Genomic DNA, 22,337 nt, shown 5'->3' on the forward strand with positions numbered 1-22,337 from the left:
ATGAACAGCATTTTAGTTTTCAAGATCCAAGTGTGTGTGTGTGTGTGTGTGTGTGTGTTTTAAATGCTACTCGTTTGTGATGATAGCACAGATCTGAAATTAATCACAGATAGAACAGGACTTATATTTGAAAGAACTATGTTTCCATTTTTGTTTGTTTTACCAAAAATGCCTCCTATTAGTACCTTTTCAGTAACTAGATAACGTAACTCTAATATTGGTTACTGCCAAAACAGAAAACTTATATCAAAGATTCCACGTAACATTTTTAGAGCAGAATAAAAACATAAAAAACAAAACACGACATTTGGCCATTTAGAAAACAAAACACATATGAGGATTGGCAGGAAGGATTCTTTCAAGTTTGATTTTACAAAGTACAATCCTAAGTACTCAATAAAAATTTAATGATAGAAATTATATTGGTTTGGAATTCTAAATTGCAGAGACAAATGTCTAATTTCCCTTCAGAATATTAGAAAATTGCACGAGTCAAATTTCATTTGTGAACTGCACTTGGGCTATTCCAATCACATACATAAAATGGGTTCCTCTTATATCATCTGGTGGTATTCACATTTAATCTTTCAGGGGACTTGGCTAACTAATTTTTTATCTCTCTTCTCTATTACTTCAGACTTATTCCTGGGATATATGAAATAAAGACAGAAAATGGTGAGCTGTTTGATGAATCTGATTCCCAGGTGCAACATTTCCTTGTATTAGGCAACAATCATAGTAATGGTTCTGGGACAGCTACTGATTTGATGCAGAAGTTATACCTGCTCTTTTCAACTGAGAAATTGGCAATGAAAGACAAGGCAAAAGCACATTTAGAAGAAATTTCAGCTCCAGTGGTTGATAAACAGCAAGAAAAAGAAGGTAATCTTGAGTACCATAGAGTTGAAGACCCTCAAGTACCTTTGTTTGGATTTTCCGCTGGTGGAAGATGAGCAGTTAGAATTCACTAGGAGAGGCAGAGATGACAGGATGAGGATAAAAGAGGGGCTTATCATCTAAGCATCCAAGGGAGATAAAACTTCAGAAAGGCAAAAAATAGTCTTTGTTGACATATTCAGAATTACAAGCAGGTATAAATGCTTGGTGTGGAGTCAGGAAATTGGGAAGTGGGAGGGACAAGAACAAGGACAGCAGGTCCCAAGTAAGCAGAAGCAGCCCTGCATCTTTGTGCAAGATCAGGGTGAGGGGGAACTGTGCAAGGAGCCTCCAGAGTTTTAATACTCGATATCTGCTCTCTCCCTTAGCAACTAGAGCTTTTTTGGTTTGAGATGGAGGCCCCTAGCTGAGCCTCAGCCTCAGTGGGACGTGGAGAGGACAAGGCCACCATGGTTCTGAGATCTGTGTGGAGACTGTGGGCAGCTTTATAGGCTGGGTGGGGAAATGGACCTACAGCTAAAAGCAAAATAGGAGATGGAGAGCAGGAAGCTGTTGGCTCTACGGCAGTGATTCATAGTCCTTTCTGTGTCCCAGAGTCATGTGGGAAATGATTTTAAAATAAATATTCCTGGGTATCTACTAAAGCTGAAAATATGTATATCCAATGACCCAGCAATTTTACTTCATTGTATACACCCAATAGAAATATACATATTAACCAAAAATTATGTAGTAAAATGCTTATAAAAGCAGAATAAAAAAATAAATTTTGGGATATTTGTATAATAAAATCCCATACAGGGGCATGTATGTATACTTCAAAAAAGTTTATATATATATATAAACACATTTATAAATATAGATATAGTTAAAGCTCTAGATATATATATAAACACACACATACATAAACATATAGTTTTAGATATGGGTATAATTGTAGGTATATCTATATGTAGAGAGAACAAAATCAGCAAAATGATGGAAAATAAGAGAAGTGAATATAGAGAAAATAGGAAAAATACAGACACACAGAGAGAAGATAGATATAATAAAATAAAAATTAAATATAAGTATATTGAAATACCTGGTTCTCATCAAAATGGAATAAGTTCATTTTTGTTTCAAAATGGAATGAGCCCATATCACTTATCTTTTCCACTGATTACAACTGAAAATTCTGGATGAAATACAAAAGCAACTACCTGAGAACTCTGAAAAGTAAGCAAAAGCACGTATATTGTGAAGGGGCATGAGTTTCTCATTTTCTTTTCCCTTTTCTTTTGAGGCTTTATGCTGAGGGCAAGCTCAAGTACAGGAACTGTGTGGCAGTGAAGTAGATGGCTGAACTTCCTTAGAAACCTCATCTTTTTGGCCAGAAGAACTAGGAAAAAAGAGGCCCTGTGCATTAAAGACGTCCTACTTTTTTCCCCCTTTTCTCTCTTGGGTTTGCCTTGAAGGCGGGCATCAGTTGGCAGCTAAGTGGAAAGCTAGACACTTAAAATTAAAGAGAAGCCCTTTCTTTCTTGCTGAAGGCTGAAAGAGTGAGGGTTGTGATCAACTCAGTATACCACTGGAGGCTATTTGAGTAAACAGCAAACTGTTCTCCTAAATGCAGAATGTTGGCAAACTGACCAACTGCGTATGCCACCCAGAAGGAATGCTGAGGGCAGTCATGCCCCAAAAGCAAGTGTTTCTTGTAATTAGGTACATCTGAAGCCTGTTAGTAATGATATGAACCTGCGATCAATTAAGCAGCTGGCCAATCGCTACCTCCTCCTCTCTGCTCTTGCTACTCAATAAATACAAAGGGCGGTGGAAGCTCAGGGACTGACTTTGCTCACTAGAAGCAGGGAGCTCTCTTCTTCTTCCCTTGTTCCTCTTCCTTTAAAAGTTTCTTTTGTCTTAAGTTTTCATTTCTACGTTTGTCCCTTTGTTCAGTCTCATAATTATGGTCTCAAGCAGTAATAGTAGGAACTTGTAATGACGGTCTCAAGTAGTAACAGCAGTAACTGTCGTAGTGATGGTCTCAAGTAGTTCTGGCCAGAGAAACTGGAAAAGAAGACCTTGTGGGCCAGCATGTGTGGGTAACCTTAGAGAGAAGAGAGCTGAACAAAGGAATACTCTACTTGTAGTTAGGGGACCTATATGAGTCTCAGGCTCTTCCCTAAACTGTACATGGATAAGAAAGACCCTAAAAAGAATAGCAGAGGCCCTAGAAACTAAACTGTGACTGTTACTCACAGTTAATCAGACAGCACTTGCATGCTGAACCTGAGATGATTGCCTGCTAAAACAAAAATATTCTACAGAGAATCATAACAGGACTTAGAGTCTAAACAACATAATATTCAAAATGTTCAGGATACAATCCAAAATTATGCCACATACAGAGAACCAGGAGATGTGAACAATTCTTAAAAAAAAAAGACAACCAACAAATGCCAACCTCAAGGTGACTCTAATGTTGCAATGATCAAAGACATTAAAGTAGCTATTATAAGTATGCTCTATGGGGTAAAGGTAAATAACTTGAAATGAATGGAAAGATAGACATTTTCAAGCAGAGAAATAGAGATCACAAAAAAGAACCCAAAGGAAATTTTAGAAGTAAAAAATACAATATCTAAAATTTTAAAACATTCACTGGATGAGCTTAAGAGCAGAGTGATGATGAGAGAAGAAAGAGTCAGTGAAGGCTGAGTGCAGTGGCTCACACCTGTAATTCTGGCACTTTGGGAAGCTGAGGTGGACAGATCACTTGAGCCCAGGAGTTTAAGACCAGCGTGGGCAACATGGTGAGACCCCATCTCAACAACAACAGCAAATCAGTCAGATGTGGTGTCTTGCACTTGTACATAGTACCAGTTACTCAGGTGGCTGAGGTGGAATAATTGCTTGAGCCCCAAAGGTCAAGGCTGTAGTGAGCTATGATCATGCCGCTGCACCCCAGTCTAGGCAACAGAGCAAGACCATGTCTCAAAAAAAAAAAAAAAAAAAAAGAAAGAAAGAAAAGAAAAAGAAAAAGAGTCAATGAACTTGAAGAAAGATTAATTATAGAGTTACACAAACTGAAGAGAGAAAAGATTGAGAAAAAGGCAAACAGAACCTTGGAGACTTGTTGAGTATCAGAATGTCTAACATTTGTTTCACTAGAATTCCATAAGGGAAGTAGAAAGATTCATGAAAAAAAAAAATTTTTAGGAAACAATGACCAAAAATTTACCCAAATTCGTAAATTACCCCTAAATTGTTAAAAGATATAAATTTACAGATTTTAACAGCTAGAAAAAAAATCAACAATTCAGACACATCATAATCAAACTGCTGAAAACCAAGGATAAAGAAAAAAAATATTGAAGCAGCTAAGGAAAAACTATGATACAAAATAAGGGAACAACTCAAATGACTGTCGATTTCTCATCAGAAACCACGGAGGCTAGAAGACAGTGGAACAACTTCTTTTTTTTTTTTCTCTTTAATGTACTGAAAGAAAAGAACTATGGACACAGAATTTTATATCCAATAAAGATATCCCTCTCCCTCTGGAATAAAGACAAAATAAAGGCATTCTCAGATGAAGGAAAATTAAGAGAACTTGTCACCAGCAGACCTGTTCTAAAGGAGAAATATGTGACAGCCAGGGAGTTGGAGTGAGGTCAAATGACCGGTGACCCAGTGGGCAGGAGACATACTGGGCAGGTGAAATTAAGGAAGGGACACAAATGAGAAATCAAGTGGGTGATTGAAAGGGAGGAAGGCTGAGTAAGAAAAAGTGGTGAGAACCAGACACAGATTGCCCATGTGAATAGCTGTACTGTCTGTGAGATAATTTCATACCCATGGTTTCATTGGATTCCCTTAAAAACCCTTTGTGGGAGACAGAAATTAATATCCCTAGTATGCAGATGGAGAAACTGAGACTCAAAGAGGTTTAGGGCCTTGCTAATGACTCTGTTTTGGTAACTTCTGATTCAGGATGCTTTACAAACATCTGGAGGAAGGAATAAGGGGTAGATCAGAAACAGAAATGGTGGGTTGAAGAGGAGGTGTATTAGTTTGCTTGGACTGCCATAACAAAGACCATAGACTGGGTGGCTTAAATAACATTGACTTATTTTCTCATGGTTGTGGAGGCTGGAAGACCAAGATCAGGGTGCCAGCCTATAAGGTTCCTGATGAGGGCTCTCTTCCTGGCTTGCAAATAGCTGCCTCCTCTCCTTGTCCTCATATGATAGAAAGAGGATCTTGGTGTCTCTTTCTCTTTTTATAAGGGTAACGATTCTGTAAAATCAGGGCTTCACCCTTATGACCTCATTTAACCTTAAATGCCTCCTTAAGGGCTCTATCTTCAATACAGTCACATGGGGTTAGGGCTTCACTATATAAATTTGTGGGCAAGAGACACATTTCAGTTTATAGCAGGGGATATAATTAAAAATTACTCACAGGAAAGAACCCTGTAAATTGGTAGTTCCCAAACTTGTCTGTACGTTAGAATCACCTAGTTATTTTTTTAAAAGTCCAAAGTCTTGCCCACACTCCATATCAATTAAGTTACATTAGAGGTAAGACACAGGCATCAGTTATTTTGTTTCTTCGTTTTGTTTTGTTTTTTGAAGCTCTCAGGTGATTTCAATGTGCATTCAAGTTTGCAAAACACTGCTATAAATCCTCGTTGAATCATTCCTGTTAGACAGCTTTACATATCTCAAGGTGATTTGCTGCTGAAAATAATAAGGTTGGTAGAATCAAAAGGATTATCATCAAGTGTGCATCTTTGTTGTTTGTTATTATTCTTCATTATTTTCTCCAAAAGTTTTCTGCATTTTTCTATTGTAATGATATGTTATACATCTAGAAATAGATGATGTCTTTAATTCTTTTTCTCTCAGATCTCTAGCCAACAGCTTGGTTTAGTTATACTTGGCCAGTCCTGCTCCCTGAAGTCAATCTGAGTCTCTTCAGAAAATATCAGCTTGACTTTTTCTTGCACTCATGAAAGCTTAGTGACTGGAAGTCACTGAGTTGTACTTTATCTTTTTGCAGATAAGGAAATGGAAGCTACAGACATCTGAAGCATCTTACCTAAGAATTCACAGTAATTAATCCAATACTTTCGTCATAGTGATTCATACTCTTATGTTTATAGAAAATAAGTTTACCTTAAAGTTAGGCTGTGAAACAGAAATAATAAAATCTATCTCTGAGTTGTTGAAAAGTTGAAGATGATGCATATAAAGCTCAAAATATACACTATCCCTGGAATATAATCAACTTGTATTATCCCTATTTGAATTATCTAAGTTTGATCATCTATTTGACAATTAAAAATATAAATCCATTGTATAGAATTATCACTTTATGTTATTTTGTTCATCTTTTGTTTTCCTAAAGAGATTGAACTTTCCTTTTCATCTGTCCATTTGTTTGATATTTTCATTATATATTTCTACTTAAAGGACAGATTTTCTGTTTGCTCATTATAAAGTACATTTTCAACAATTTGATGTAGATATTTTTAAGTGGAACTGTATCTTTTTTTCTTTAAGCCAAACCCAAGGCTTGTTTCTTGGTCTTTATTTTTCCAGTATCAACTGTAGTGTTTCTCAAAATTTGTTCCCTGGACTAGCCACATCAGCATCATCTGGGAACTCATGAGAAATGCAGATTCTTGGATTGTACGCCAGACCTACCGAATCAGAAATTCTGGAGGTGGAGCCTCCAGAGGTTGAGAACCACTGACCTAGTATTATAAATATCAAGTCTAAATCAGACTTCTTTAATAGGGGTCCTTTCATTGGATATTAATAAGTATTTGGGGAAAAAACATTTCTCTAGAAATCACCGATAAGTAGATATGGGTTTTTCTGCAGGACTTTTTATTGTCTTTAATGGAATATTAAATTATATTAATATTCTGAGAAAACAGCTATAATCAAACCAATCTGGACACAGAATCTTTTAACAGCATTTTATAGGGCTAGTATTTTGTAGAAAACACTTCAGGAAACAGGAGTTGAAAGAGTTAATCCTGGAGCCAGCTGTAAATTTGAATCCTATTTCTGCAATTACTGGTCATGTGATCTTGGGCATGTCACATTGCCTCTCTGAGCTTCCATTTCCTCATCTGCAAAATGGGGATAATAATATAACCTACGTCATTGGCTAATGTAAGCAGTAAATGAATATGAAGTACTTCAAACAGCTCTTAGCATAGAGTAAAAGCTTAATAAATGTTAGCTACTATTTAAAATTGTGATCATGTTGATGATGACAGTGATGATAACAAATGATATCAGAGCTAGCGGTTATGGTGAAAAGAACACCAGATTGGGAATGAGGAGACTCCAGTGCTAGTTTTAGTTCTGTCACTAACTGGCTTTATGATCTTGAGAAGTTACCTGATTGCTCTGGTCCTAAACTTTCTTCTCAGTGTAATGAAAAGCTTGGACAAAGCCAGTGTTTTTTATACTGGGGTGTACATACTGGGTGACACACAAAGATTTTCCAGTGCGTGGATTTCAAAGGCTAGTCTTAAAGGGCTCCATCTACCTGAGAATGTATTTGTGTCTGAGGAATCACAGAAGGGCATCCTTTTGTGCATCCCCTTTTAAAAACATCCCCCACTTCACACACACAAAACGGCACATCTCTCAGCCATTCTGAATCTAACTGTGGTGCTTTGCCCCAGATGTAAAACCCCTCTAGGGAAGTATTTGGGGTGGGGTGGAGTGGGGATTGTCAAACTGGGAGTCATTTAAAAATATTCTGTCTGTAGTCCTTCTTTAATCAAAGCACCATAAACCCAGGTAAGGTTTCAAATCTTTTCCATCCTGTACATACTTCTGTTAAGGAAGAAGTGTGTTGCTAGAAATGGGGTATTTGAACTCATGTTAGAACGTTTTGAATTCTGGTGTATCATGGAGGGAGGGTGATAGCAATGATGATAAATTTCATTTTGTAATCTGGCCCCTCCCATTTCCCAACTATTGTCAAAGGGTGTGTCTCTCCTGACTGGGATTTCCATGAGAACAAACAGTGAGTGTATTGGAGATAGACGGCTGAAGAATGCTATGGCCTGAGTGTTTGTGTCCCCCCAAAGTTAGTATGTTGATGTCCTAACCCCCAAGATCATGGTATTGGGAGTTAGGACATTTGTGATTAAGTCATGGGGGTAGATCCCTTATGAATGGGATCAGTGTCCTTATAATAAAGGAGGCAAAGGGACTCCTCTTCCCTTCCACCATGTGAAAATTTAGTGAGAAGGCACCACGTTTGAACCAGAAAGCAGGTCTCTCACTAGATGCTGAATGGGCCAGTGCATTGATCATAAGCTTCCCAGCCTCCAGAACTGAGAGAAATAGATTTCTGTTGTTTACAAGCCATCCAGTTTATGGTAGTTTGTCATAGCATCCTAAATGGACTAAAACAGAGAGCAAGCATTCTTTTGTCAGGCAAAAAACAAAAAAAAACAAAAAAACAAAACCAAACAACAACAAAAAACAAAAACCACAAAACAGAAAACAAAACAAAAACCCACTATGGCAAGAGCTATCAACCTATCTTGGGATAGAATCATAGTAAGATATCATCACAGGAACCCCCAATACCATAATTATTTCAACTGAGAGATGAGATTAGACTCTTTCAAAGGCAGAGTGTGTGTGGATTGGCTTTTACAATAAAGACCATTTCTTCCAATTAGGCTACATGGGGAACATTTCCCATAAAGTGAATGAACTAAATTGAAGTTTCAAAATTCTGAAGTAAAAACATACAGAAAAGATGATTAAAATATTTTATCAAAAAATATACTACTAATATAAGTGTCAAGTGTGCTTAATTTAGCAATATTAAACTTTTCCAAACATTTTAGTTTTTCAAGATAAATACAGTGCCTCTTAGTAAAAGAGTAACGGGTATAATTAATAGCCATTTGATAAATTTGGTAAAGCACTTTTTAAACAATATTTCTCAGAAATTAGAAAATGTCATCTAAATGACTAGATAACTGATTGTTTTGTAAAACTTTTTGAAAGATTACTGGGTGATTTTTGGGATATGATTCAGAAAGAAATCAAGTAGTTGTTTGACATTGCTCTGACAAAACTCCCTCAAGATCCATTGACATAAATAATATTTATCAGTGCTTAAATATATAACAATAGATATTAATAATTCTATCAGTTCTGATATTAAATCTTGCCTTACTCTAGCAAAAACAGTAATAAGTAAAAATAACAGGGAAGAACTATCCATTTCACTAATAAATGTATTTCGAGCAAAAATGTTTACTTTTTGTCTTAATAGAATTACCAAAATTTAAATATATATAGTTTTGATAAATTCTAATGATAATTCATCTTTAAAAAGTGTTAATACTTAGATGCTTACCGTCATAGAAAATAAGAACATACACTTAAATATATATATTTTTACAGAGAATTATGATTAGGCAAACAAAATATTTTAAAGCATATAAACATATTAGAGTTAGAATGAAATTCTATGGGGAAAGTGGAAGGGAAATACAAATTTAAGGAGAGAAATGAACACTATAAACTATCTGACATTTAAACATGAGCGTGTTTGCATATATTTTTAGTAAATAATGGTAGACTGTTGGATAAGTTAAGAGAGAAATGTTGAGGTTTTATTTTTAAATGTCAGTTTTTATAATATGTCACAACGTACATCTTTTTCAACCACTTAAACTCATAATGAAAAAAATAGATATTTAAAATGTTCAAGGCAAGAAGTAGATGTTTTGTTTTCCTTTGAGGTGTGGCTGTAAGCAAAAGTTTTAAAAGACAACTAGGCTGGAGCCTCTCTAAGATTCTGTTTTAGACCAGATTCCCCTGAAGCCAGCCCAGAGTTGAGAATTTCTGTGCATGTGAGTTATTGAGGGAGTCCTCACAGGAGAACCAGTAAGGAAGGAAGCAAGACAGGGAAGAAGTGCAAGGCAAATAAGGGTGTCATCTCAGGCGAAGTCCCATAGAGGGCAGCTTAAGCCCAATCCTTCAAGGAAACGCAGGCGTCTAAATTAGGCTGCAGAGATGTCCTGAGCTGAGGCAAGAGAGTTAGGCTTTCTTTTTTTTTTTTTTTTTTTTTAATCCTTTAAGTTCTAGGATACATGTGCAGAACGTGCAGGTTTGTTACATAGGTATACATGTGCCGTGGTGGTTTGCTGCACCCATCAACCGGTCATCTACATTAGGTATTTGTTATCACTCCCCTTGCCTCCCATCCCTTGACAGGCCCCAGTGTGTGATGTTCCCCTCTCTGTGTCCATGTGTTCTCATTGTTCAACTCCTACTTATGAGTGGGAACATGTAGTGTTTGGTTTTCTGTTCCTGTGTTAGTTTGCTGAGAATGATGGTTTCCAGCTTCATCCATGTCCCTGCAAAGAACGTGAACTCATTGTTTTTTGTGGCTGCATATTATTCCCTGGTGTATATGTACCATATTTTCTTTATCCAGTCTATCATTGATGGGCATTTGGGTTGGTTCCAAGTCTTTGCTATTGTGAATAGTGCTGCAATAAATATACGTGTGCATGCGTCTTTATAGTAAAATGATTTATAAATCTTTGGGTATATACCCAGTAATGGGATTGCTGGGTCAAATGGTATTTCTGATTCTAGATCCTTGAGGAATCGCCATACTGTCTTCCACAGTGGTTGAAACTAATTTATACTCCCACCAACAGTGTAAAAGCATACCTATTTCTCCACATCCTCTCCAGCATCTGTTGTTTACTTTTTAATGATCGTCATTCTAACTGGCGTGCGATGGTATCTCATTGTGGTTTTTATTTGCATTCCTCTAATGACAGGTGATGATGAGCCTTTTTTCATTTGTTTGTTGGCTGCATAAATGTCTTCTTTTGAGAAGTGTCTCTTCATATCCTTTGCCTACTTTTTAATGGGGTTGTTTTCTTTTAATTGTAAATTTGTTTAAGTTCCTCATAGATTCTAGATATTAACCCTTTGTCAGATGAATAGATTGCAAAATTTTTCTCCCATTCTGTAGGTTGCCTGTCCACTCTGATGATAGTTTCTTTTGCTGTGCAGAAGCTCTTTAGTTTAATTAGATCCCATTTGTCAATTTTGGCTTTTGTTGCCATTGTTTTTGGTGTTTTAGTCGTGAAGTCTTTCCCCATGCCTATGTCCTGAATGGTATTGCCTAGGTTTTCTCCTAGAGTTTTTCTGGGTTTAGGTCTCACATTTAAATCTTTAATCCATTTTGAGTTAATTTTTGTATAAGGTGTAAGGAAAGGGTCCAGTTTCAGTTTTCTGCATATGGCTAGCCAGTTTTCCAACACCGTTTAATGAATAGGAGATCCTTTCCCCATTGCTTGTTTTTGTCAGGTTTGTCAAAGATCAGATGGTTGTAGATGTGTGGCATTATTTCTGAGGCCTCTGTTCTGTTCCATTGGTCTATATATCTGTTTTGGTACCAATACCATGCTGTTTTGGTTACTGTAGACTTGTAATATAGTTTGAAGTCAGGTATCTGATGCCTCCAGCTTTGTTCTTTTGTTTAGGTTTGTCTTGGCTATATGGGCTCTTTTTTGTTTCATATGAAATTTAAAGTAGTTTTTTTCTAATTCTGTGAAGAAAGTCAATGGTTGCTTGATGGGGATAGCATTGAATCTATAAATTACTTTGGTCAGTATGGCCATTTTCACAATATTGATTGTGAAATACCTGAGCATGCAATGTTTTTCCATTTGTCTTCTCTCTTATTTCCTTGAGCAGTGGTTTGTAGTTCTCCTTGAAGAGGTCCTTCACATACACTTATAAGTTGTATTCTTAGGTATCTTTTTCTCTTTGTAGCAATTGTGAATGTGAGTTCACTAATGATTTGGCTCTCTGCTTGCCTATTGTTGGTGTAAAGGAATGCTTGTGATTTTTGCCCATTGATTTTGTATCAATGTGCAAGAGACTTTGCTGAAGTTGCTTATCAGTTCACTAAGGTTGAAATGAAGGAAAAAATGTTAAGGGCAGCCAGAGAGAAAGGTCAGGTTACCCACAAAGGGAAGCCCATCAGACTAACAACAGATCTGTCTGCAGAAACCCTACAAGCCGGAAGAGAGTGGGGGCCAATATTCAACATTCTTAAAGAAAAGAATTTTCAACCCAGAATGCCATATCTAGCCAAACTAAGCTTTATAAGTGAAGGAGAAATAAAATCCTTAACAGACAAGAAAATGCTGAAAGATTTTGTCATCACCAGGCCTGCCTTACAAGAGCTCCTGAAAGAAGCACTAAATATGGAAAGAAAAAACCAGTACCAGCCACTGCAAAAAGCATAACAAATTGTAAAGACCATTGACACAATGAAGAAGCTGTGTCAACTCATGGGCAAAATAACCAGCTAGCATCATAATGCCAGAATCAAATTCACATGTAACAATATTAACCTTAAATGTAAGCGGGCTAAATGCCCCAAGTAAAAGACACAGACTAGCAAATTGGATAAAGAGAAAGGTGGACTTTCTTACTTCCTCCCAGGTTATTGATTGGTCAAGAGCTGCTGTTAAGAAGAATGTAAACTCCAGGTACTCATGTGCATGTGGTTAAAACAGGTCCAGTAGCTAACAGCAGTCCTCGAAGAATAGTAGGTGCTGATGTTGGAAGCAAAAGCTCATATGGCAATGGTTGGGGAGGGAGGCCAAGAAGGGGAAGACAGAAAATGAAGGAATATTGTCCTAGAAATTAATGTTAAAAAAAGAAAGATTACAAGGATTCTGGACAGAACCTTGATATTGTCTATTGCACACCCCTTCAAGCACCTACTTAATACCAACCACTAAATTTGCTAAGCATGGAATGTCAAATCATTAATGTACCAGCATTCTTCCAGGAAGAATTATGTCTATGATTCTTCTTATATATTGTTCATTTATTTCTATTATCACATCACCCTGAGCTGGACTTCTATTTTGACCATTGAAAATGACAAAAGTATTGTATTTGTTTTATATGTGGCATATGAAGGAGCAGACCCTGGAGGAACATTTTGAACAAATATCATGACATTAAAAGCAGTGAATATTTTTATATTTTGCAGATGGTGAAGATACAAGGTCATCATAGGAGAAAAGAAGATAGCTCCACTGACATGTATAATCCTATGTAGTTCTAACCAGAATGTATAATCATCTATTAGAGGTAGTGTGGTAAATAACAGGGACTTTTCACAAAAACAATTGGCTAATAGCATGCTAAATTTGTTCTCCATCTCAAATCTGAGGAGAAGAATTTTCTGAGTGAAGACATCAGTAAGAAGACCTGACAAACCAGGAGTGATTTCATTTCTCCTGAGAACTGGGGAAACCAACCTATAAGAGTTAACTTTTCTTTGAAAGCTCTGCACAGTTCAGGCATCGATTTTGATGATGTATCTGTCTGAAAAAGATTGTCATTATTTTCCTCACATCTATATCTCAGATTGGACTTCTCTAAAAGCATTTAGAATTGGAATTTCCTAGGAATATCTTCTACTCATTCTTAAAACTGGAAAGCCACGCCCATGTCGTTGGTTCTGGGATGAACCTAACATTTCATCTAGCAGTGATTGTCCTCTAAAACCCACCTGTCAGGATACTATCACCCATAGTTAATGCTTGCTTTTCACCAGGACAGTAACAAAAGAATGGAATTGGTGAAAAAGAAAAAAGTGATCAGAGGCTAATTTTATGAACCTCTGTTTTGTGCTATAATCTTTTGTTTATATTTTAGAATGCTTTGCTTTGTGTATACAGAGTTTTTGCAGCAAAAGAATTACGGAAAAGCACAGATACTCTATGTGACCAGAGATGTTCTTGGGAATTACAATGTAGCAAGAGATAATTGCTAAAATAAAAACAAGTCTGACTTGGAAGTTTGTTCTGATCATTATTATTTAACTACAGTCTAATTCAACCCTAATAGAACACCAGTAGAAGACTAAATATATTTGGAACATTTACATAAAATGTAAAATTAGCTAACAGTGAATTAGTTTTAAAAATCATTCAATTTGGCTAAGGCAACAAGTAATTACCAAGTCAATGAGCATCTATTATATTAAAAAATGAAATGACTATGTTAATGGGATAATACCATAGGCTATTTTGTACTTTTCCTTGACCTTACTGATGTTATTTGTATAATTTAAAAATAATCCAATTAATTCTAAGTTGCTGAGATTTTTATAATAACCATTTATTGCTCTCTGGGAAGTTCCAGATTCAACTCTACTCATTTAGTAAAGCTTTGTTTTCCCCTAAGAACTCTGATATGTGTAGGGGTGTGTGTGTGTGTAAACATACACATGAAAAATATATCAGATATCTAAATCTGAAAATGACGTGATTATCAAGAATGTGAAGCCACAGGAACTCACCCTCTGCTGATGGGATTGTAAATTGTTTAAACAGCACTGTAGCAATATTTAGTTAGATGGATGATACACATACCCTAAAACCCAGCAAACCCACTACTAGATCTCTACAACTATGTGTGAGAAGCTCTCACGTATATATGCCAGGAACCAAATACAACCATGTTCACTGCAGCACTGTGTGTTTTAGAGATGAGCTGATGCCAACATGAATGTCCTAATGTGGTCTACTCATACAATAGCATATGATACAGCAGCTAAATTGATAAACTGGAGCTGTATCTGCAAACATAAACAAATTTCAGATATAATATTGAACCAGAAAGAGTTGCAGAAAGATATATTATGATATCATTTATACAACATTTTAAAACCTGAGAAGTAATACCACATAATGTTTATGGCTACTGACAACTGGAGTGAAAACGCAAAGGCATATGTGGGGATGACAAACACCAGATTCAAGACAATGGTTATCTTTCAGTGGTAAGAGGTAAAGTGGGGGTCCAATTATCACCATAATGTTTTATTTCTTGAACTGAGTGATGGAAAAGATGTACTTTCCTTATGAAATATGTATATTCTCTATACATATTTCAATGCCTGACATTCCATAATTTAAAAGAGCAAATTAAGTAACAAAAATGCAAAATTCAAGTAAATCCTTGTCCTACATCCAGGACTATGTTAGGAATTGAGAGGGATTTTTTTGTAATTAGGTAACTCCACTTGATCTTGAAGAGTTTGCACTAAGTCAAGGTCATTAGAGTTAGGTAACCTTCTGAGATAATGGTTCTTCTTAAACATTGACCATCTGGGAAACTTGTCCCCTTCACTGATATGCCACATAATGTTGATCAATATATGAAATTAATTTTATATCTGGTCATTTGAGGTTGCATAGAGCACAGCACAATTTGATGCACATAAGAGCCAAGATGAGTGATACTAAGTGGCATTGTTTCGTTGGAGGAGCAATTACGCTGTAAATACAGGGAGCTTTAAAATAAATTTTGGGCATTCAACAAAAAATATACTACCTGAATGTGTGCTGTGGGCACAAAATGTCAGCAACCAACATCAGAGAATGACCATAGGTTAATAAAAATACAGTGAATGAATTCAGAGTCAGGCTGCTAAGTACAGCCAGTAATTGCTTTGGAAATCAAAGAAGGAAAAAAAATCACCTGGGATTTAAATAATTGAAGAAGACTTCAAAGAATAAATGGGATTCACACCAGGTCTCCACTTAAAGGCTCACAATGCTTTCCTTCCAGTTTCCTCATAATAACAATGAAAAATCCTTTCATGCCTTAGAAGGAGTTTCTATAGGTCATTTTCTAATCTGACCTTTGCTCGCCTTTCCAGCCCAATCTGTTCTCACTGCAAGGAACCTCTTCCACTCTCTACCTCCTATTTATTCTTCCAGGCTGGCTCTCACCTGCTTAGGAACGCTTTCTATACAGTGGGGTTGGTAATCCCAACCCCACCGTATATTCTCCTAGTACCCGGATCTCTCCCTCTGGGCCCTTATTAGGGAGAGTTATAATGACCCATTCACTTGTCAATATCCCCAAGAAGCACTGAAGTGAGCTTCTCCATCTTGTTTATCGCTGTGCTCTCAGTACCCAGGATGGTGCCTGGCACTTAAAAGGCATGCAATAAAGATTTGATGAATAAGTGAACGAACTTGCCTTGAAGGATAAATATGGTTTGGTTTGATGGCTATGAGGGGAACTGGTATGAGCAATGATGAGAAAACAAAAGCTAGAAAGAGCTGTGTGTCTGTGCACTAAGGCAAGTGGAGAAACTGGCTTGTATGGAGGCCAGCGTGATTGGAAATTTGAGACCACAGCACGTATGGTGAGTGGCTGAAGTGCCTTTTTAAAAAAGCCTTTAAAAGTAGCAAATTAAAAAAAAAAATCTTGAACCATTCCACAACATCCAGTTTGAATATGGGATGATCTATAAGCAGAATAGCATGCACATAGCATGGTATGTGCATTAAGCACCCATTTTTCAGAGTTCTATGCAGAAATGACCCATGGTCAACCCACTGCAGCCTTACATGACATGAGAAAATGTGCTGTAGAACAGCTGGTCAGAATTACAGATGACTAAGAATCCTGTGATAGCTCTGGAAAACTGCAGTTGACATTTCAAACCTAATTTCTAGATCTTTTATCTGAGTGTAAGCAGTGGGGGTGAAAATTTGAATAAGCACAGTTGAAAGTTTGTGCAGCTCCAGTCAGCCTCCCTAAATTGGAACCCTTTTCCATCTTTCTAGAGTAACCTGTCTGTACTTCCAGAACACCCCTCCCACTGCAAGATTACCAGAGATCCAGCCCCAGAACCCTGGGATTTTCTTTTGACCAAATTTCTTCTCTAGATGTGCATTATCCACCTTGAAACCCCTAGACTCTCTCCACTGCTGAAATGGAGTCAAGGAGTGATAGGAGAGGAGGATAGAGAGCTTAGCCCAAGCCAGCCTCAGAGGGCCTTGTGCACCAGGCTGAAGAGTTTAGATTCTATTTTGGAGGTAATGGGCTGCCCCTGAAGACAGAGAAGAGACGTGGTTAGACATTTATTGTGGCTCACACTGGCTGCTGAAAGAAGAGAGAACTGGAGGGAAGAAAAACTAGTCACAGGGTAACCAGTTATCTGGGCAAGAATGGATAATGGTGCTCAGGATGGAAATTAGTTGACATATGAGGGAAATACTTAAGAGATAAAAGTAGTAGGATATGATCATTGATGGGTTTGGACAGAAGATAAGGGAGTGGAGAAGACTGGGTGTCTAGACCAGTGGTTCTCAAACTTGAGTGTGTATCAGAATCCCCTGAGGGCTAATTAAAATATTTATTATTAGGCCTCACCGCAGAGTTTCTGATTTAGTAATATGCTAGAATCACTTGAGATTTTTAAACTACTAATGCCTGCACCTCACCCCTGGGATCCTGACGGAATTGCTGTGGAATGCAGCCTGGACACAGCATTTGTAAAGCTCCCGGTGACTCCAATGCTAAACCCAACTTATTTATATTTGGAATACAGGCAAAGGAGCCATTTGGGCATTAAATTTGTTAAAATTATTTTTACATATTCCTACAAATACCTCACTATGTGGGCCCTGATATGTGCGTAAATATATAGTCAATCTCTCTGGAAAATCAATATAGCATATAATGACTACTATGTAAAAGGACAAATACTAAAAAGATAAAATAGATACTACTTCCACACCTAAAGCAAGAGGAAGGAGGAAAAGAAAAGAGAAAAAAAATTCTGTTGAGTTCTTACTATGTGCCAGATAGTATAATAAGTACTTTATATACACTATCTCATCTAATGCTGACAACAAAAGCAAGAGTAAGATATCCTTATCTCCATTCCTTTAATAAGGGATTCTGAACTCAGAGAGAGATGGTCACACAATCCAAGGTAAAACAGGATTTAGATCTGGATTTGCCTGGTTCTTCCAAAGACTATTTGCACACATTCTTGTTGGAAGAGAAACTGGCTATATGGTACAGAGAAAAATAGCCAGGATTAGGCATCAGGTGCCTGAATCCTAACCCTAGCTCTACCCCTAACTAGCTGTGCCACTTTGAATGAATCTCCATCTCTCTGGGCCTTGACTTCCTCATCATCAAAATGGGGATAAAATTTTTACCAGCCTTGTAGGATTAAATGAGATCATACCTAGCCCAATACCTGACATATGGAAGATACTCAAATAACGTTAACTCTTACTATCTACTTCCTCTTCATCCTCATATTCAGTAAAATGAGGGAGCTGGGCTAATCGTCCCTAAAATTCCTTCATATTATGAATGCTGTGATTAAGAATTTACTACTTTCTTTGGTGTCTACAGCTACTTTCTGATACTCTTCAACTAGTGACTTCATCTTAAGAACTGGTCTTTGTTTAAAATCAGCCTCTCTTCCTATAACCCCCTATTTTACCACTTCATCCCCTCCCCTTGGTTGTGTGGCTGGCTGTGGCTGTTTCCTGGCTATCCATTGCTGCCACAGAGTTATGTCAGTGTTTTGGTGACTCTCGCAGGAGCTCCATCACGTCTCTTGTGCAGTGTTGCTGTGTTCAGCAACCTCTGTAGTGCCTGCGTGAGCGTCCTTATGCCAGGTCAGCAGGAATTCCGTTCCGTGAACACATTTGCAGTGATAAATGGACCACACTCTGCAGCTCTGAGGCTAATGATCTTATCTGTTATCTGATGCCCCGTAGGCTTAAAGATGTGTCCAGGATGCAATTTGGAATTATGAAAAGAGTAAAACTTGTTCTACCACATGCTGGTTATGTGATGCTGGACTTGTGGTTTAACTTTCTGGAACCTCCATTTTTCTCTTCTGTGAAACTGGTTTTGTGCGATTTGGCACATTAAGGTGCTTTATATGGTGTTTGGCTCACAGCAGCTCCTCAGAAGTTGGGAACCATCCCAACTGACTCCATTTGGGAAGTTGGCAATAGCCTTCAGGGTAGGCTAAGGAACAGGGTTGTGTAAAATTTTGGAGACGGCTGATCATGGCGTTATAAACCTTTTATAGTAGACTTGCAGTCACGGTGACACTTCTGTTGCTGGGTAAGTAGCAGATTTCAGCAATAGTTTTCACTTCAGCATTCCTATTGGAAACATTTCTAAGGTTCTCCACACAGATTGGGATCTGACCTCTGGCACCTTCAAACTCATAGTAATTGCATAGCAACGGGCTAATCGCATGGTGGAGCAGGGTCTAGGGCAGTCCTTGTGTATATGCCTTCTTTAAAGCAGCAGGCTGGTTCAGCCCCCTACAAACACAGGAGTGACTGTCCCCATGGTTTCTGCCAATGTTAGCAACCTGCCTGGGCAGAAGACTTAACAGCTGCCTGACAACATGTCCTGACATCAGCATTTAGGTTTCTTGTTTCAAAGTTAGAATAACCTTTGATTAAGCAGGGTTTTAGCATGCAACACTGTTTTACCCCAATACCAATAGGGGATGGATACAACTAACATAGACTCCAACTTGCTTGACCTCTACCAGAAACTAGCTCAAGCTGATGTCCCCACCATGTCGTGGCTGTTTTCTAGACAATTGTTTCTCAAAGCGGAGTTCAGGGACCACCTCCATCAGAATTTCGTCAGCCTTGTTAAAAATGCATGGTCCTGGCCAGTCGCAGTGGCTCATGCCTGTAACCCTAGCCCTTTGGGAGGCTGAGGCAGGTGGTTCACGAGATCAGGAGATCGAGACCAGCTGGCCAACACGGTGAAACCTTGTCTCTACTAAAAGTACAAAAATTAGCCAGGCGAGGTGGTATGTACCTGTAGTCCCAGCGACTCAGGAGGCTGAGATAGGAGAATCACTTAAACCCAGGAGGCAGAGATTGCAGTGAGCTGAGATCGCACCACTGCACAGGTTCCTCCAGACTGACTAAATTAGAATCTCTAGATATGAACACAGAAGCTACATTTTAACACACTCCTTAGTTAATTCTTATGTGTATTATATTCTATTTCTTTAATCTGTGTTGCTATAAAAAATATTACTTGTGGGGGACAGGGCACAGCTAAGAAACAACAGGGGAAGCAGCAGAGGCCTGTGCAGACCCGAACAACTCTGTCTGACAGCTTTGAAGAGAGCAGTGGATCTCCCAACACGGAGGTTGAGATCTGAGAACGGACAGACTGCCTGCTCAAGTGGGTCCCTGACCCCTGAGTAGCCTAACTGGGAGACATCCCCCACTAGGGGCAGTCTGACACCCCACACCTCACAGGGTGGAGTACACCCCTGAGAGGAAGCTTCCAAAGGAAGAATCAGACAGGTACACTCGCTGTTCAGCAATATTCTATCTTCTGCAACCTCTGCTGCTGATACCCAGGCAAACAGGGTCTGGAATGGACCTCAAGCAATCTCCAACAGACCTACAGCTGAGGGTCCTGACTATTAGAAGGAAAACTATCAAACAGGAAGAACACCTATACCAAAACCCCATCAGTACGTCACCATCATCAAAGACCAGAGGCAGATAAAACCACAAAGATGGGGAAGAAGCAGGGCAGAAAAGCTGGAAATTCAAAAAATAAGAGCTCATCTCCCCCTGCAAAGGAGCGCAGCTCATCGCCAGCAACGGATCAAAGCTGGTCAGAGAATGACTTTGACGAGATGAGAGAAGAAGGCTTCAGTCCATCAAACTTCTCAGAGCTAAAGGAGGAATTACGTACCCAGTGCAAAGAAACTAAAAATCTTGAAAAAAGAGTGGAAGAATTGATAGCTAGAATAATTAATGCAGAGAAGGTCATAAATGAAATGACAGAGATGAAAACCATGACATGAGAAATACGTGACAAATCCACAAGCTTCAGTAACCGATTTGATCAACTGGAAGAAAGAGTATCAGCGATTGAGGATCAAATGAATGAAATGAAGCGAGAAGAGAAACCAAAAGAAAAAAGAAGAAAAAGAAATGAACAAAGCCTGCAAGAAGTATGGGATTATGTAAAAAGACCAAATCTACGTCTGACTGGGGTGCCTGAAAGTAAGGGGGAAAATGGAACCAAGTTGGAAAATACTCTTCAGGATATCATCCAGGAGAACTTCCCCAACTTAGTAGGACAGGCCAACATTCAAATTCAGGAAATACAGAGAACACCACAAAGATACTCCTCCAGAAGAGCAACTCCAAGACACATAATTGCCAGATTCACCAAAGTTGAAATGAAGGAAAAAATCTTAAGGGCAGCCAGAGAGAAAGGTCGGGTTACCCACAAAGGGAAGCCCATCAGACTAACAGCAGACCTCTTGGCAGAAACTCTACAAGCCAGAAGAGAGTGGGGGCCAATATTCAACATTCTTAAAGAAAAAAATTTTCAACCCAGAATTTCATATCCAGCCAAACTAAGTTTCATCAGTGAATGAGAAATAAAATCCTTTACAGATAAGCAAATGCTTAGAGATTTTGTCACCACCAGGCCTGCCTTACAAGAGACCCTGAAGGAAGCCCTAAACATGGAAAGGAACAACCGGTACCAGCCATTGCAAAAACATGCCAAAATGTAAAGACCATCGAGGCTAGGAAGAAACTGCATCAACTAACGAGCAAAAAAACCAGTTAATATCATAATGGCAGGATCAAGTTCACACATAACAATATTAACCTTAAATGTTAATGGACTAAATGCTCCAATTAAAAGACACAGACTGGCAAACTGGATAAAGAGTCAAGACCCATCAGTCTGCTATATTCAGGAGACCCATCTCACATGCAGAGACATACATAGGCTCAAAATAAAGGGATGGAGGAAGATCTACCAAGCAAATGGAGAACAAAAAAAAGCATGGGTTGCAATCCTAGTCTCTGATAAAATAGACTTTAAACCATCAAAGATCAAAAGAGACAAAGAAGGCCATTACATAATGGTAAAGGGATCAATTCAACAGCAAGAGCTAACTCTCCTAAATATATATGCACCCAATACAGGAGCACCCAGATTCATAAGGCAAGTCCTTAGAGACTTACAAAGAGACTTAGACTCCCATAGAATAATAATGGGAGACTTCAACACTCCACTGTCAACATTAGACAGATCAACGAGACAGAAAGTTAACAAGGATATCCAGGAATTGAACTCATCTCTGCACCAAGCGGACCTAATAGACATCTATAGAACTCTCCACCCCAAATCAACAGAATATACATTCTTCTCAGCACCACATCGCACTTATTCCAAAATTGACCACATAATTGGAAGTAAAGCACTCCTTAGCAAATGTAAAAGAACAGAAATTATAACAAACTGTCTCTCAGACCACAGTGCAATCAAACTAGAACTCAGGACTAAGAAACTCAATCAAAACCGCTCAACTACATGGAAACTGAACAACCTGCTCCTGAATGACTACTGGGTACATAACGAAATGAAGGCAGAAATAAAGATGTTCTTTGAAACCAATGAGAACAAAGATACAACATACCAGAATCTCTGGGACACATTTAAAGCAGTGTGTAGAGGGAAATTTATAGCACTAAATGCCCACAAGAGAAAGCAGGAAAG

At 38.2% G+C, this 22,337-nt stretch overlaps 1 protein-coding gene across 1 annotated transcript in view; it reads left to right on the forward strand.

Moving 5' to 3' along the window:
- The window catches only part of COL6A5 (collagen type VI alpha 5 chain), a 108,553-nt gene extending 95,480 nt beyond the window's left edge, over window positions 1-13,073 (forward strand). Inside the window, 2 exon segments of the mRNA XM_030933673.1 lie at window positions 638-882; window positions 12,973-13,073. Coding sequence (XP_030789533.1) covers window positions 638-882; window positions 12,973-12,998 — 271 coding nt within the window. The 3' untranslated portion in view covers window positions 12,999-13,073.
- Window positions 13,074-22,337: the final 9,264 nt, after the last annotated feature.

The sequence above is a fragment of the Rhinopithecus roxellana genome, chromosome 1 (assembly GCF_007565055.1).
Source record: "Rhinopithecus roxellana isolate Shanxi Qingling chromosome 1, ASM756505v1, whole genome shotgun sequence".
NCBI lineage: Eukaryota > Metazoa > Chordata > Mammalia > Primates > Cercopithecidae > Rhinopithecus > Rhinopithecus roxellana.